At 39.4% G+C, this 18,731-nt stretch overlaps 2 protein-coding genes across 2 annotated transcripts; one reads left to right on the top strand and one right to left on the bottom strand.

Moving 5' to 3' along the window:
- Positions 1–2,467: 2,467 nt before the first annotated feature.
- On the top strand, positions 2,468–4,823 carry LOC117810328 (regulator of G-protein signaling 9-binding protein). The gene has a single exon (XM_034680101.1). The coding sequence runs from the start codon at positions 3,102–3,104 to the stop codon at positions 3,840–3,842; it is 741 nt and encodes a 246-aa protein (XP_034535992.1). The 5' UTR covers positions 2,468–3,101; the 3' UTR covers positions 3,843–4,823.
- Positions 4,824–9,570: 4,747 nt separating this feature from the next.
- On the bottom strand, positions 9,571–15,850 carry nudt19 (nudix (nucleoside diphosphate linked moiety X)-type motif 19). Its single transcript, XM_034680980.1, has 3 exons — positions 14,969–15,850; positions 11,314–11,521; positions 9,571–10,644 (listed from the first exon to the last, which is right to left on the bottom strand). The coding sequence occupies exons 1-3, from the start codon at positions 15,728–15,730 to the stop codon at positions 10,427–10,429; spliced, it is 1,188 nt and encodes a 395-aa protein (XP_034536871.1). The 5' UTR covers positions 15,731–15,850; the 3' UTR covers positions 9,571–10,426.
- Positions 15,851–18,731: the final 2,881 nt, after the last annotated feature.

Genomic DNA, 18,731 nt, shown 5'->3' with positions numbered 1-18,731 from the left:
CTGAACTACAACTGAACTACAACATGGGAGACAATGAGAGTGACTGCACTTTATTGCAATGTCAGTTAGTGAATACCTTGTAAAAAATAATGACTGAAGAGTTTATAAAGAGGGGAGAGGTTGCCTTGGAAACATTCAAAGGAAGGTTTATCCATTTGTTAGGGTCTTAACAAAACATCTGACTCAGTCTAGATATCTGTTATTAGTGAGACACAACTGGCATGACTGCAGGCAGTACGGATATAGCATAGGACAATTTACTTTACACAAAGAACAGAGGAATGTAATGTTAATGACTTAAATTTTGTCATGAAATAGAGGGATAAAGAAACAAGTGCATTCACAATATCAGATCCCATCGTCTGATGTATCTTGTCCGATGATATCTTGTCTGATGATATCTGAGGGAATACCAGTGAATTTTGGGTTATTCAGTATAGTAAGCTGTTTGCAATAAACGACTTATAGCCAAATCTGTCTTTTCTATGCGCTGCATTATTTACACTCACTGGGCCAGTTAATCTGTGTCTGTTGAGTCTAACTTCAGCAGTATGAGGCTACAATATAAACTTTCTTGTATTTAACTCAAAAGAATGGGTCTTTGGTTTGCCAAATAACAACATACTTCAGATGGTATCCAGGGTATCATTACAAGGCATCTTTGAGTAATGAGCACAAGACTCTGAAGCTTTTGTATCCAACTCTGACTGTTTTTCCTGCATACCAGCCTGCTGATACGAGATCAGTCAATACTTAGGTGCAGCGGTGGAGCGTGTGACCAGCTTCAAATTTCTGGGGATCTACATCTCACAGGATCTCACCTGGACGACCAACTGCTCTTATTTGGTCAAGAAGGCTCACCAGTGTCTCTTTTTCCTGAGGACTCTGAAGAAAAACCACCTGGTGAACTTCTACCGCTGCACCATGTCCCAGAGTATCCTAACCAACTGCATTACAGTTTGGTAAAGGAACTGCTGTCTTGGACTGTAAGGTGTTTCAGAAGGTGGTGAAAACCACCCAATGCATCACCGGAGCCTAACTTTGTGCTTTTCAAGACACCTACAGGAAGTGTCTCAGGAGAGCTGGAAACATCCCTAAAGAATCCTGTCACTCAGCTCACGGTCTGTTTACCCTCCTGCCCTCTGGGAGGCGCTACAGGAGCCCCAGGACCAAAGCCACCAGGTTCTGGAACAGCTTCTTCCTCACATCTGTCTCTCTGCTGAACTCTGTCCCCCAACGCCCCACCCTACTTCACTCTCATATATACACAAACACACTCACCAACCACCTCAGGACTGAACCACCACTGTACCACTACCTGCACATTCATTCATTCATACCACACACTGAGAAATGTACATACTGTAAAACATGTAAAATCTCCTATAATCTCCTGATTGGAACAAAAGAAAACAACATACTCCATAACCTATTAGCTACCTTCGGAAATCAGCTTAAGCTGGCATTAAAACACTTTCTAGCTGACAAAACTGCTTTCTAGAAACCAATTGCATCTCCTTAGTAACTGATAGTATTGTTAGCATTCAGCCCCAGCAGAGCATTCAGAGTATTAAATATGTTGTTATAAATACATACATGTTCCCTTCAGTTTTATAAAATCTATATATTCTGAGCATAACACCCTTAACATGACCTCAGAGGAAAATACCTACTATTAATTAATTGGATTTAGGTTGTTTGTTTTTCAATTGAGAGAGCACAACCATTTTGGGCAAAAATTTAGATTTTTTTTCTTTCAAACCATAGAGGAAATAAGTCACAAAGTCACAGCAGCAGATATAATCAGATAGACCTGTCTCAGTTCTTCTGGCATCCTCTGTCCTTCAGTCCATTAACTTTACAGTGCATCAATGCATCATTAGGCTCCATCCACTTAAATGATGCAAAAAGAGCACATGATCTAACACCACACAGCCATATATGCCTCTCGTCTCTTGACACAGCAGGAGCTAACTAGGTAAACAACACATGAGCCTTCCATATGGCCTATGTTCAACAACCAGCAACCTCCTTGGCCTTAAATGTGCAGACAAGTGTGACTGCAAAGGATGCAGCAATGTTAATTTTGCACTTATCTGAAAGTCATGAATGTATACATCACTATAAATGTACAAAAAAATAAATAAAATCCAACACATGGGGGGGGGGGGCACTAGTATGCTCTTACAATAGGGTTTTTAATGCTTATAAACAGAAATGAATATAGAATATCACATCAGTCCACCAATGCTTCACTTCTCTCCTCACCTGAATGGCTACTGGTAGGTTTAGGCAGGTCTAGGTCAGTGCTTTCTGACAGTCCTGCCCATAGGGGATAGATAAGCCAATGGTTGGACGCATGTAAACCAGATGCCTGTGTGACAGAACCAATGAGAGCCGAGCTGCTTTGTTTCCCTGCCTTCATGGATCTGTTTAGTGCGCACATGTGACCACAGAAGGCGCTTACTCATATTTAAACACCATCGATTGGATGCTAAAGTGGACAGCACCCTATACAGATAAACAAACAAAAACACTATGGATCATTTGGCGCCATGTCATGGAAGCTCTGAATCTCTTCTTTTTTTTTACTCTTGTTGAGATCACAGTTTTCCCCAGCCGCGCGTCAAACGTCAGCGGATGACAAACGCGCAGTTTTTTCTCCACAAAAGACAGCCATAGGCGGATGTTGTGACACTTGTAGCTGAATCTGGATGCTCAAATTATAAAAAAAACAAAAACAGAGAAGGCTGGGATGTCTCGTATCCATTCTGCGTCCACCCTGCAGGAGAGGAGCTCCAGTGCTGTGTGATCTCGAGTGGAGAAGCGTAAAGGTAGCCCAAAGCCATTTATGGACGCATTAATTTCTAAGCCGCTCTCGGTGCCTGCTTGCAGACAGGAAGGAGCATGGATAGAGAGGAATTTGCTCTGACTAGAGCGTTGAGGGGATTTGTAGAGCTGGGGGTGTGCGCCTGTGAAAACTAAACTGAGGACAGCTGGCTAACGCGCCGTCACTGACAGATCGCCATTTATCTCCAAGCCTGTTTTCTTTATCTTTTGTGTATTTTTGCCAACGAAACGGGTCTTTTTTTTAATCAGTCATGGGGAAAGAGGAGTGCAAAACAATGTTGGACGCTTTGAACAAAGTGACAGCCTGCTACAGGCATTTGGTGATCGCATTGGGAAGCACTTCGGACTCGCAGAACCTGCGCGAGGAGCTGAAGCGGACCCGTAAAAAGGCCCAGGAGCTTGCGGTAGCCAACAGGACTAAACTGACCTCTCTGCTCAAAGACAAAAGTACTAGTAAAGAAGACCGGGCCGAGTATGAGCGCTTATGGGTTCTGTTCTCGAGCAGCATGGAGCTGCTGGAGGTGGACATGAAACGGTCCCTGGAGATAGGGCAGGATTTTCCCCTTAAGGTGCCCACCAGACACCTCATCCAGACCGGAATGACTGGCAGCACTACCTCCGTGGCGGCCCGTGCCATGAGCGTGCAGAACATGAAGTACGAGGCGGACAGCAACATCGACACGGCCGACCTGCGGGAACTGCAGTCCGAGATCACCCAGGTGAGCCAGATGATGGAGGAGATGGAGATGAAGGTGCAGGTGGCGCCGTGGGCCGTGGAGGCGAAGCAGGAGGCGGGCGCGGAGCTCAAGTCTAACATGAGTGTAGGAAATTCCTCCGTGGGTGTTATCTCAATCTGCGAAGAGGAGCCAAAAGATGAGGAAGCAGGTGGAGGCAGGGATGCTGGCTTTGCGTCGATCTGCGCCGTGTTCGTGTTCTTTGTCATCGTGGGTGTCGCTGTGGTTTTGGGATATCTGGTCATCAATATGTCCTGAACTGTCTGAACCTGCAGCCCACACAGATGGACACGCTGCGCGGCTGTCTGGAACCAGGAGAGCAGGCAGCTCAACAAAGAGGGAGACAGAGGTTAAAACAATTTACGCACGAAGGTCTAATCTTTCTTGGATTTGTGAATGTATTCGGTGGAAGTTGAAGAGTTGCACTAGATAAGATGTAGACGAATATAGCATGAGTGGACGCTCGTGGGCACAAATTGAAGTATTTTGAGATGCCAATGGGTTGTGTTAATTTTTTGGTAAAGGGGGGTAAATAAGTCATGAAATTACGTGACAGTGTCTGGCCATCAGGATGATATAAACAACACGTAATCCAAGTGGATTAGTGGAAAAGCTCAAGCGTAAATGTAGCCTACTGTTAAGTATTCCCCCCTTGATGTTCTGCTGATTGTTGCTTTCAATTTATGAATCCAATCCAGCAAAGTCAGCTGTGGTGGGACCATGTAGACAGAGCAGTATAGAGCTCATATAGTATGGACACTAATAGAAGCAGTGTTAAAGCTAAGCTCCTCACATCACACAGGTTGGATGTGATCAAATCTGCACTGTTCCACACTCCTTTTAGCACAGTTTAATACTAATCTGTACAGCCAGGTTGTAGTAAGCCTGCATCTTGACTATTTTACATTAAATCACGATGTGCTTCATGAAAGCCTTTTGGGACCCGAGAGACACCCACTGTCTTTGAATAATGCACCCGTTCACTGTAAGCCTGTTCATGCTCCTTTAACTTCAGGGTTTCTTCTTGCAAACAGTGTTGAATGTAAACATCACAACATGTGAATATAGAGGGTTATTTGTACATACAGACTGTTGTGTCAGATAGTGTATATACATAATTCTATTTAATATAATAAAACTTTCAAAAACACTTGGAGATGCGCTTGAAGTTTCAAGGAAGTAAAAACAAAGTTATATTTTGCACAGGAGTGATATTTGTATTATGAGTGACATGTTTGAGTTAAAACCATCAGGTTAGATTAGCCCACTTCATATAGGCCTGCAACAGATGCACACAGAGGTATTTTCAGCAGGGGATTAGTATCTTAATGCCTTGGTGTTAAAATAGTGTTTGGTTTAAAATGGAAAACAGACTAACATAGATGCTTTAAATCCCTAATGGTTTTAGATGTAAGAGCCTTTGAAGGTATTCCAGGTAGAGAAGGCTATGTAGGTGAACTGAAGCCTGACAGTAGAGCCAAAGCCTCTGTAAAGGTGGGTGCTGGTGGAGAGGGGGTTTGATGCTCTCTCAAGCTCTTTACATGGACTCAGGGAACTTTTTAATACACTTTAGGGTGAGATGAGAACTAGTTTCAAGCCAGAAATCTTATTGAGATTATATTAAAGCACTCGGTCTGGAAAATCCAAAACCCTGAGCTGACAATTGCTAGTTTACACATTATCCGTCTGAGTGCAATGTGCTAAAAATGTATTTTTTAATCAGATAAGACTCAAGAATTTGAAGGTCTTTTGAATATCACATGTTTCCTTTTATACCAAGTTTTCAAAAGGGTTTGGGAAATTATGATATTTCTATCGCTAGATGTTTACATTTTGTTCATGGTTTAACAGTAATTGAACAATAAATATATTTGTTTACAAAGAACTTAAAGAAGAGAAAAACAAATTATTAAAACCACAAGTTCCAATACAATGAGTTAAAATGTCAAAATTAAATTGTTTAATTTCTTCCTTAATAGTGCATTAAAGCTCCTGTGAGGAGTTTTTAGCTGGTTATGAAATGACTGTTATTGTTGGCTCTTTATGACCCAAAAAAGTAAACCAGACAATCAACAAAAAGAGGGACTATTTTGATGTGGTTATTTTTAATGTGTTAAACCACTGGCGCGGGGGATAGGTGTCAGACTGAGTGAGTAAAGACACACTGCTGATGCAGCTTTTTTCCAGATGTTCCACAGCAGAGATTCTTGATGATATTTGACTGTCACAAAAGAGCAGGAGAGAAACACGTGCAGGACAAAATCAGCCAAGAACAATTTGTCCTCATGGGATGCCATGATTGACACAAACTGAAAGTCCCTCACAGGAGCTTTAATTGTCAATTTAGATCAATCCCACTGTTGTTCGTAGAAGTAACAATTAGTTCTAATTTGATTTTAAAACTAGAATTGAGACACCACACATTTTAGTGAATTAGTTTATTTTACATTTTTGTATGGAATGACAAAAGGAGAAATAACTAGCGAGGGCCCATTAAAGAAGATAAAGGTGGATGAGCTTTGCTTAGAAAGTAAAGTTGTGAAAGAAAATACATGGAAAGTGCTTCTAACAAATCCTATTAAGGAGAAGTGTTTAATTACCAATGCTACGATGCTACCAAGTGTCTCTATTTCTATCTTTGACATAAGCCTGTTGGTCACTTGGCTGCTGCTGATTTTGTGTAGCAAACAGAGTGACCTAAAGTGCAGCCATGTCTATTATCTTCTGCTACTCTTAATGGTCATAACGGACATATAGAGTTATTACTGAGTTATTGCTCCACTGCTTTCCCAATATAAAGTATGTTATTGCTTGCAGACCCACAGTTGCACATCTAATGAGCTTTGAATTGACTCCAGTGATCTCCTCCTCCAGTCTTAAGGAGATCCCTCTGATAATTGTATGCGGTAAAAAGACCATTCAGCATTCAGCTTTAGAAGCAGGCTTTTGAAGCATGTAGTCACAAGGGATCGAAATTGATTACCTTTTTGAAACAGGGGCCTAGCTCCTTGTGGAAGTAAGGGATTATATGCTACAAAAATATCCTTCACTTGGATTTAAAACCTGCTAACTGTGAAACAATTACAAGTCGCAGGCAAAAACAGCCATCATTTGGGGCTGTCAATGTTCATTCATCTGACTGCTTCAATGTCTTTTCTTGTTTTGCATTGTTTTTCTCTCACTTCAGGCTTTCTGTGTCTCTAAACTTCTGGAGAGACATTAACAGATCATTAAAAGAGAAAGATAACTACACTCTTAAAGGCTGCTGAGACAGGGTAATGTTTTGGCATCACTTTGATGCATGAAAATCAGCAGCATGCTAAGCTCACAGCTGATTCACAATAGGCTTTGTGACATCTTGTTTGTCGTTGTTGTCCTCTCACACAGGCACTCAGCTCTGCGCCCAGCGAGTCTGGAACCTCTTGAAATTTTCGACAGACTCACATTGTCATACGGGGATCCAACTGTATAAAGCCAATCAATAAAACATGGGCAAGAAAAGGGAGGAGATTTAAATAGTGACAAGATAAAGCCTCCTGAAATGCTGTACTTTTTTCGTCTATTGCATTTCAAGGAGAGGAAGACTGCTTGTGCAGAAGTCTCCTTTAACGCAACTTTGAGACCTTTTTAGGTCTGCAGGGACGATTTTGTTGCAGTCTTGTTATGTAAGCTGCTTCTCAAAATAGCCACAGCATGAAAGTTTTAGAGTATTTGCTTCATTAGGTATAAAAAGCAATGCCTAACAGGTGAGTAGAATTTCTCTGCAGTTGTCTGGAGGTGTTTCATTTCATAGAACATTTTTATCCACTTCTCTCCGTCGCTTGGAAACAAATCAAGTAAGCAGACTGGTTGACAGAGAGGAGTGCAAACGGCTTGGCAGAGACAGACCTCTGCATCATCACCTCATCTGGACAAAGATGGTGGGTTTCCAAGGCTGTGGGTTGCTATAGAAACCCCTCAACTGACTCTACATGGCAAAACAGCACAGAAGGTTGAGCGGCGTTATTTCAACTCAACCCCCTTTCAGCTATCACCATCCTACACATGTAGCACTCTGTGGCAGAAGGAGATGTGGTGTGAGGACATAGAGGGGGCAGTGCTAAACCAGCGACCGAACCTGAGCTTCCTCCCCCACGCTGTGAGATGAAATGTGTTGAAGAGATGAAAATGAGATTGAGGGGTGCTGACCTGTTCTAGTTTGGTACATCTCTCTCAGTTAAGTGAGAGTGATCCAAAGGGGAGCTTTTCTGGCTAAAGCAAACAACGTTATAAAAAGATTGAATCACTGTTTACACACTTTACACTTTGACTATATTTTTCTTGAATGTAATGATGCTTTTTATTCAGCTCTTTTCCTTATTTAACCTCTTACTGCTAGTTTTGCACATAGAAATAAAGTAAATAAAGTCCTGGTTTTGAGTGGTATTGATGTGATAATAAAGTTCCTGTGAAGAGCTGGCCATGAAACAGACTGAAACTTCTATTGATGTCTCTTTGTGACCTGCAAAAGCAGAAAAAAAAGAATCAGTGACAAGACTGATCATTTCAGTATAGTCTTTTCAGATGCGTGTAAACCTCTACTGCAGGATAGGTATCATACAGAGTGAGTTGTTGCATGTTGCCAAATCAACTTTGACATTTTCTACACAGTGGTAAAATCATCAGGATGAGATTTTCCATCAGAAAATATTACCTTCACATGTGTGGTACAAAACCAGCAGAGAGATGGGTTACCACTTTGTCTACAGGGGGGCGCCAAATTGACACAAACCAAAAGTTCCTCACAGGAGCTTTAAGATTTGTTGAAATCTTTCATGTCTGCCTCAATCCATCTCATTGGGTAAGTACAAGAGGACTCAGTCTCTCTTCCCTGTTACACCAACCAGACATGTGATGAGATAGAATAGAACTTCATTAGTCCTCTATGTGGAATATTGTCTTCAGTGTCTCAAAAGTCACAGACAAACAATACAACATGCAGAGACAAGAAACCAAGAGAGCACTTGGTGTTCTTCCCATCATCATGATCATGGCCAACATAATTCATAAACAAAGAGAACAATATTTAAAACATATAACTGCCTCATAAACAATAAACCCTGGATAGTTGATGGTTTGCTTCAGTTTATTTTGATAGTTTGAAAAATAAAAAAGTTATGTTTTGGTTGATGTTTTAGAATGTAAGAAATTTGTAATTGAATTGCTCAACATTTTCCTGATTATATAATTTCTCTATGTGTAAACAATACAGTCACACTTCTGGTCAAGTAAAGGGTTCAAGTTTTATAACTTGAGGTAAGATATAAGTCACACTGAACTTAATTCTGATGCCTCGTGTCCCTAAGCTCCAACTCTCCTCAATTCAGTATATAATAGTGATAGATTTAGGGGTTTGAGGGCATGCCATGTGCTAGCAGTTAGAGAAAATTTCAACAAAAATTAATGTGCATGGTTTTACTTGATGCTGACACATGCACTACAGCCTTGAATCCCCTTCTGTACATGAGTTTGAAACAGCATCAGTGAAAAAAAAACAACACCTTATCAATAATTAATAAATTGATCAATTTAATAATAAATGCATTTATAAATGGCAGACACAGGTCACAGCTCATTTGACAGAGATTATTGCTTATGAGCTGTCAATTTGTCTTAAAGGGCACCGCTGTGAGCAAGGAAGACACCCAGAGGAGACAGAGTGGATACCCTGCAGAGCCTCCATCACTGACATATGAACTCCTATTGAGTGGGACCTCCATAACACTGTACACACACACACACACACACACACACACACACACACACACACACACACACACACACACACACACACACACACACACACACACATATACTACTATTAGCTGCGGGTGTTTCCTCCAAGCCACTTTGATATTTTTGGTAGGCAGTCTGTAACTATGGTTACAGAGTGAATGCTGAAAAATATGCAGAACTTGAAATCTAAAAACAAGATTTAGGAGGCAAGTTCTTAAAGACAGAACAAAAAACATTTATTAAAATAATTATTTCATTTACGAGTGGGGTCCCTTGACATTTCGGGCCTCATGAAAACAGTTTGACACAACACACGATGTCAACATTAAGATCACATCTGATGAAATCAGCTTATCATACAAGGAAAGAGCTCCGTTAATCAAACATTACTAGGCGCTTACTCTCTAACAAATAATGCCTCAACCACTTCAAGTCAGATGGGCATGCTTGATTTTACTCGCTCTTCAGATAGCAACAAGTGCGTGAGCGAAAAAATAAAGTAGCCCTCCGCAATCACTTCAATCATAAAATGTTTGTGGATTACAAATGTTTACAAAAAAACCCAAGACCTAACAATCATTCATACAGTCAGGCCAAGAGGAAGGCTACTGTAATTGGCACAGTACAAACACCATTGTTAATGATAAAATCAGTGACTGATCAATATTTAGCTGCTTTGATCAAATATCACTTTTAAAACAAGTTAATGAGGTGCTTTGACAACAAAGAAAAATAGTGTGTAATGTGAAATGTGATTGCATTTGATTGGTGCATGCTTTCTCACTGTCACAGCTAAAAGTTATGAGGTAAAACAAATGGAATTGCTGCGATCACAAGATCAGGCCTGAGGAGCTGAAAAGGATCACCATCAACGCTTTGCAACCTTAGGTAAACTTGGAGGAGCCAGGCTATCGTTTTTCTCAACACGATTCAAAATGTCTGTGAAAAAAACGTATCATCTGACGTGATCAAGCAGTGCTTAAGGCTGTTACTGCGAGTGCTGTTCTTCTGGAGTTCTCTACATGTGCACAGAGGAGTTATGGGGCTCTAACAGCTCGTAGAGTGAGTCACAACTGACTTTTAGAGTCATGAGAGGCAGCTTGCCCTGTAACAGGGAGCAGATGCTTGTACTTTGGTGTAATTGTGATCTGTATGTTTATAGTGTATGGATCTGAGGTCACACTTCGATGCAGACCAGTGGCGTTGTGAGCCTCCTCCAGCTCAACATCCACGCTTGTTTCCACCGTAGCTTCTCCTGAAGTGTCTGATGGGTAACTTTTGTCACCTGGAAAGAGTGGAGCCCAAGAAAGCCAGAGATAGAAGCAGACAGAGATGAAAAACAAAAAAGAGGTTAATCCATCACACACTGACGCTCTTTCATCAATCATATTATAATCAGAACAGAGCGTGTGTAAGTGCTGGGAAGCAGATGTGCTATCAGCTGAAACATCCAGATACAGTGAGAATAAACAGCTAAATGACTGCAGTAGCAGCACTTCTACTGCAGTCACTTCCTCTTAACACAACCGGTTATAGATATAAATGTATAGTGTAGTGCTGGACAGTGTCGCTTGTAGAAAGCGTTGATTCAGAAGGAGCTAAGTAGAGCATTTGTTGACTATATTTAGCAATTTAATCTGAAGTGATGGTTTATAATAAGGTTAAACTACACTACAATAACTATGTTCACTGTAACACTGAATTATGACACCCAGTGCAGCACTGTGGCTGCAAGTAGTGTGCTTTCATTTGTGTTTGGACAACAGTGGAGCTGTAAGGGGATAGCAGAAGAGATAAAAGTAGATACATAAGGCTCTGAATACACTGAAAACAAACATTATGATCATATAATTCTGATTATATAATATTAAATGTTCATTTTTCCACCAAACTTGGATTTAAAATATATTCAAAAATGGAAAGCTTCATGTATATGAGGACAAGTTGTTAGCACCTGGCATCAGTGATATGTAGCGTCCATCTTTAGAGAAAAACACAGGCAGCCAGTGCTCTATGCCCTCAGTGCCACGCCGGCTGGAAAAGTCATGGAGGTCGTTCAGCAGAGGTAGACGGCACAAGCGGCTGAGCTCGTAGAACTGTGGGGGGGCGATCCAAAAATCCTGTCCATGGTAGCTCTGCAGGACCTCTGAAGGTGTGGACCACTGGAACACACACACACACACACACACACACACACACACACACACACACACACACACACACACACACACACACACACACACACACACACACACACACACACACACACACAAAAACAGGAACCATTTAGCAACTTTTGAGTGCTGTTGTTCTTTAGCTGTGTTACATTACATACTGTAAAATGATCATATTGGACATGCTGAAGCCAACCTAACTTCTGTCGAGCTAGTGTGAGGTAAAGAGGCAGGCTTTGAACCTCCTAGCCAACAGCTACAGTGTTCCAGCCTGTTAATCAAGTCAGCTGTGCCTCTTGTAATGGAAAACTCGTAATCTTTATATCTCAGAGATTGCTGCGTTAATAAAAAATTCACCCCCTTTAAAGTGTGTGCCGATCGAGAAATGAGCTATCTAGACTACACTCATCTTTTTGTGCCAGGCTGTAAACATGTTTATTTCTGCTGTAAAGATCGGCTTTTTTGAATGGGTGTGTATGTGGTTTCCGGTACTACCGGAGCCAGCCTCAAGCGGATACTTGATGAACTGTAGTTTTTAACACTTCCGCATTGGCTTCAATTCTCGCAACCATAAGTTGGCGCTTGGTTGTCAGTCACCCAAAATGCGGTGTCTGTGTAAATGAACGGCCAAAATGTAACATATGTTTTCCATTTCTTTAGTAAATGTTTTCAAGTAAACAGGGCCTGGCACTTTGCATAATCAGTCAACACTACATTGAGGAAGATGTAAGTTATGCAGACCGTCTTGTTCCTCTGCTTCACTATCAGCAAAACAATCTACATTTTTCTACATCAGTTATTTATCGTATCGTCTGTGTGTACGAGTAACAACATGACAGCTTTATGTCTTCCAAATTGAAATACATCAAGTCCAGTCACATTACTTTTCTCTGCAGGTAACGGTAACATACAGCAAGCTATAGTATTGACTTATAAAGGAGAGAGAGAACCAGAGAGGAGTGGTTATTAGAGGAACCTAATATTTAACATGAATCAACTGTTTCAACTCACCTTAATTTAATACGAATAAAGAAAATTGAGTCATAAGTAGGGTAAGTTATAATGGAAGATATTCATCAAATATTATTGAACCCTTAAAAGCAAGGATTATCCTCACAGGTTTCTCAGCTAAACAATTCAGAAAACATATTAATGATTGTTTAGATTTTTCAGCTCAAATGATGCCATTGTTGTGTTCACTTATAATTAGGGCTTGGTTATCATTCCATAACAATAATTTTCATGATATAACTTTTCTCAAAAATATAACAAATGTTTTGATAAAAATGTGATATATTTAAACCTGTAATTACAACCCCCAAACACTTGAAGGGCTGCCGAACCATAGAGTGTATAAGTAATGGACGTAGTATCCGTGACGTCACCCAGCTGTTCTTGAGCGCAGTTTTGAAGCCAATCTCCCCCTGTACAGTGTGTGCCGATAGAGAAATTAGCTATGTAGAGCCAAGACGTTTTTTGAACCAGGCTGTAAACATGTTTATTTCTGCTGTAAAGATCGTCTTTTTTGAATTGGTGTCTATGTGGTTTCCGGTGTTTCTGCAGCCAGCCTCAAGCGGATTCTTGATGAATTGCAGTTTATAACACTTCCGCATGGGCTTCATAGTTTGAGACCGGAGGTTGCTGCTTGTACTGAACATTAAACATCAGAAAACAGCCAATCATGTCGCAGGGTGAGAGGTAGTAAGGCTTAAAGACGCTTGGAGCGGAATGTAAACACAGCTGAAACAAGCGAAGGCGACACTGAAGAAAACTGAAAACCTACCAGCTCAAAGCAGAGTCATTACTCTGACACTGTGCTGACTGAGATAACTATAACCAAGCAAGCTGGATGCTCCCCTGGTGGTGAAGCTTTCAGTGGAGCGTCTGCCCCCTGGTGGCTGGCTGCAGTTTAGGTCAAAAAATCCGTCTCCCCATTCATTTGAATGAGGGAGCAGTCAAACTTTAAAAAATAAATACACGTCGTATGAATGTTTCTCACATCCATATGCTGTGGTGATATGTAGTTAGTATTTGACTGTTTTGTGTTCAAGGCCTCTTTTTCCTGAAAAGTTTATTTTTTGTTAGTTATTAGAGATTAAAGAACGGGGTTTTACTTCCAGGTTTGCTTTGATTCACAGCCGCCGTAGAGGGAAACTTCCTAGGACACACAGCGTCTTGTGACGTTACGCTGTAGGGCGGAGCTCGTTACAGTGGCTTCACAGGCTCTGGCTGCACAATGGCTGCGCCCAGGAGCACGATTTTTTGGCTTCAGATCCGTACAACGGGAAGAGGCGAAGCAACGCTGTCCATTTTTATTTACAGTCTATGATTATAACTTAATACACTTCATTAAATCTACTTTCAGGATGTGGGGAAAGGAAGAGCATGGAGGCGAATTCTGCTGTGCATTTCTAACGTGCTAAATGTCCACCGCGACCGTAGGACAACTGAACACTGAATAACCGTGATGCATTCACTACATTGTAGTAACCTTACAGGGGAGTGCATTACTCAAAACAATACTCTAAACATATTCAAGAAGCTTATCAGAAAACTAAATGCAGATACAAGCTAACAAACCGTCTGGCTTCTTCAATTTTCACTCAGGAGCAAAAATCTGCCTTTAAATTAAATTAATTAATGTTTGATATTTATTGTGATAATAATCAATATTGACCGATATGAACATTTTTATCGTGATAACATTTTTTTCAATAACTGGACAATCTAAAGTGATTTTAAATCTAAATTGTATTTATTTTAAATTAAAGAAATAAAAACATTAACTTTTTGTCGGTACACTCAAAAATTTATTTGTTTGATACTCAATTCTAAAAACATCCCTGATGAAAATGTGATGCTTATAAACATGTGCTTCAGCGTCTTATTTTATTTCTTCAGTTGATTGCAGTTGACAAATTCATTAGATAATTCAAACTCAAACTAGATGTGTGTGTTAAGTAGATTACTATATATTCATTTTGAATTTTTATTTTTTCTTCATGATTCTTTAATCATTACTTTGAATATTCATGTATTTTCTTATTTGTATTACTATTATTACTCTTAATTTAATTATCATTGTTATATTCGATGCTTTATTCAGCTATTTACCTGTTTACTTATTAGAAGTACATAAAGACAATTATTTCATTTAATCTTATTATCTTTTAATTCATTTTATTTGTATGTGTGTATACGTGTATGTATGCATATACAATATATATATATATATAATTTCAGCTTATGCATGTATGTATATTATTATTATCCTTCATTTTTATTTTTTGTATGAGTATATATATGCATACATATGACTGTGTTTAAAACGTGAAAAAACGTTTGAAATAATTGACCTGTATTGTAAAGTTTGCGTTTTGCCAAAAAAAATAAATAAATAAATGTGTGCTTGAAATAAGAACATATGATCTTCACCTTGAAGTGCACTATTTCTTTCTCATCCTGCAGTGTGTGGGGGATCTCCTGCAGGCAGCAGATGAAGAACACTGTGTCAAACCTAGACGGACGTCGTCCTGTGGGTGTGAGCCAGTTCCCCCACTCATACAAAGCCCAGATGTTAGGGATCACCTCCAGTTCTTTGCACATCCTGATGAAGTTTGAGGGGTTTTTGTTGACCAGAGCCCTCCATTTAGTGAGTTCACCACTGTCCATCTCACTCACTTTGTTGTGTATCACTTTATCAGAGTCACTCCTTCCCTCAATGCTTTTTAGCAAACTCTTCTCCTCCAGTTTAGACGTGACCAGGAGCACACCTGACTCCTCGAACGTCTCCCTCAGGGCGCAGATCCGGAAGGCGACCTCTCCTGGTATAGGAGAGCCAAGTTTCAGCCGGTCTGTGGCGAAGATTGGAGGTCTGGTCTCCGGGGACTGTTTGACCCTCCTCAAACCAAAATTAGGAAAGTTTCTGAAGGATTTGAAAACGTCCAGCCATTCACTTGAAAAGTCCGAGGCGTCCACCATGCCACCTGGAAACACGTACGCATTGGGCATGAATCCGCTTTTACTGCTTCTCTTCAGCAGTAAAACGTCGTAGTCGAAGCAGGACTTGTGCGGCAGGTGAGGCAGTGCACCGCTGGTCAGCTGCGTCCTTGACGGTAACGTGCCCGGGCCAAGCCTGTGTCCGGCGGCCAGTATTAGAGTGGCCGCCTCCCTCCAGTGCTTCAGCGATGTGTTCATTGGTGCAAAAAACAGCAATATTATTCAAATTTTCACCAAATTTTCACCTCAGAAAAGTTACTGACTGGGCAGAGGTGCCTCGCGACATTTGTTTTGGCGGAAGTGACGCAGTACTTGAAGGACACGAGCACATCTGTCTAAGCGTCCATCGCCATCTACAGGCTGAGTGATATAACCATAGACTGTATAAACAATAAACTGATAATAACCTACAGAGCTGCAGGAAAAACAAGCGGGTCCTACAATTAACTGCAAATAAATATATATATACAGTCTATGGTTCCTCCAGACTATCGCCGGATATTTTTTAAACTCTTGCACTTTTTCCCCCAATATTGTTATTGTTTTTATTTTTGAGTGCAAAACACACACAAAAAAACTTTCAACTTTCCCTTAAACACTCTACCCCCTACACCTCTTCACTTAAGACAGAGTATACATGAAAAAAGTAAGAAAAACGAGCAAAGAAGAGAGGAACAAAAAAATAAAAAAATAAAGGCCAAAAAGAGATAATGTGTTCATACAACTGCAAATTCCATATGTGTATCTTTTAAAAATAAAGAGGGATAAGCAGCCCGTAAACTTCATGATATAGTTAAAAAGAAGACTTGGTAAAATAAAAAAAAATAATAGCAAATTAAGAAAAGTCTATATACATACAAACACATACACACACACACACACACACACACACACACACATAATTTTAAGCTAATTAACAAGCACATTGCACAAATCACTGTGTTCCAAAAAATGCACGAAGGGTCCCCACTAAATTTTCATACAGTATCAGTTTTCCTTTGAGTATGTATGTTATTTTTTCCAAAGACATGCATATTGCCATATGTTTAACCCATGCCCAAATACACTAACAGACAGTCAGCAAAACAAGACAAACAACCACAAAACAAAAACAAGACAAAAACAAAAACAGCTCCTCAAAATAAATTACAAAATAAAATTCAGAGGAGAAACAAATTGGTCATTAATTTGGCAAATTTCAACACAAAACCATAGTAACAAGTAAATTCATGTTTTAACTTTCACTGTGCACAAGATAATATGATGTACATCCACACATATACGAATGTACCCATTCACATTTAATAAACACTAAACATCCTCTGAATGATCACTTATGTTACTATGATCATGTGTTTTGACATATCAAATCAAATACAAGAAAAGTTTAAAGAAGACAATTATAATTATTTCACTCTTATCATAGAAGCAGTTCTACCCTCATCTAAGTTAACCAATTTTATCAATATCTGTTTGGTTGTTCAATTCAATTTGCTTGGGTGTATTTATTTCATTATATTTTATTAGAGACATGAAGAAGATTCTTCAACAATAATTTGAAGAGATCTTTATTAACTTCTTGAATTGTATGCACCGGCAAAGAGTTCCATCTCAGCATGGCTCTGTACAGGACTGTTCTCTGTATTATACCTGTTCTCACCTTTGGTAGAATGAACCTTTTTCTGTTGCACATCTGGTTTGATACTTATGTTGAGCAAACTGAAAGCATAATGTTTAATACAATAACTTTGGTGTCTGTGTCACAAGTATACTTCTGAAAAAATTTAACAAAGAATATGTAGATCTCTGACTCACTGTTAGCCACCCAAGACTGTTATGCATGTCAGTAATATTAGTCCTGTAGGAGCACTGCAAAGCACAACGGGCCACTTTATTTTGCGCTATCTGTAATTTTTTAAAATTCTTTAATTAAAACACGGCACCAAATTATAAAACAGTTATCAAGCTGCGACAGAACTGGAGCATTCAGAACTTGTCTGATGATACTTGGAGGCAAAGATGTACATGCCCTTCTCACAGCTGACACACGCCTTCCCATTTTGTTCACAACATGATCAATTTGTTTAGACCATGCAGGATAATGATCCAAAGTTATACCCAGAAGTTTTGTCTCCTGCACTTGTTCAATGGGAGTATTATTTACATTTAATTTCAGTGTTGGTTTAGACTTTAACTGATACCTTGAACCAAATAAAATTGACTTTGTTTTGTCTACATTAAGTATCAATTTATTGTTCTTTATCCATTCTACCACTATCTTCAGCTCCTCTTGTAAAATTAGTTTAGTTAATTTGTTTAGTTCACCTATTGATGAGGCAGCAGCATATACTGTTGAGTCATCTGCATACATAACAACATGGGTTTTTTCTAAGACAAGTGGTAAATCATTAATAAATACAGTCTTAAAGGTTTTTCTGTTTTTTTCCATAACAGTCCTCTCAGCCGTTTTGCTAGCAGGATGCAAAACCTAGTAAATATAAATTATTCCTTTCTCCATGAAAGGTTGTGAGGATAAACCCCTAAAATAACAGCAGGCAGAATTTTGTTAATAATAGACATCACTTCACCCCAAAAAATCTTTATCTTGTCACATTCCCATATACAATTTATGAATGTTCCTTTTATGAGAACACACTTAAAAACAAAGGTCAGGAATGTTATTGTTGAATCTATGTAATTTTACTGGAGTCACATAGGTACGCATCAACCAACTGTATTGAAGAAGTTTGAGTGACGTATTTGAACTTAAGCTCTTGCACTTTTACTTTCTAAAGGCTTTATATGGATTTTTTTAATAAATCAGGAGACCAATAAATACAAGAGCCTGTGAGCTAAAAGAGAAATAACTTGCATTGGTTTGTATTAAGTGTGAACTCTTTTATTTTTAGGATTTTCATTTAAAATCTTTGCTAAATACTTGTATTATGTATTGTTGAAATTGAATAGTATTGTTCAGTCATCACACCAACTATGGTTTGCTTTATTATAAGTAACTGTGTTGTGTATGGACCAGATCACAACTGTGTACATTTTTTAATAATGGTTTATTTCAACAAAGATATAACATCATATATATTTTTTTCAAACAAATATAGTGAAATTTTTTGTAGGGTGCATACTATGTTTTTTTTTAGCACAGTAAGTATTGGTATGAGCTTGTGCCTTTTGTAATTCTAAA

Source organism: Notolabrus celidotus, chromosome 3 (assembly GCF_009762535.1).
Source record: "Notolabrus celidotus isolate fNotCel1 chromosome 3, fNotCel1.pri, whole genome shotgun sequence".
Classification (NCBI taxonomy): domain Eukaryota; kingdom Metazoa; phylum Chordata; class Actinopteri; order Labriformes; family Labridae; genus Notolabrus; species Notolabrus celidotus.
The sequence above is the reverse complement of the archived record's forward strand: the minus strand, read 5'-3'. Positions and strand labels throughout refer to the sequence as shown.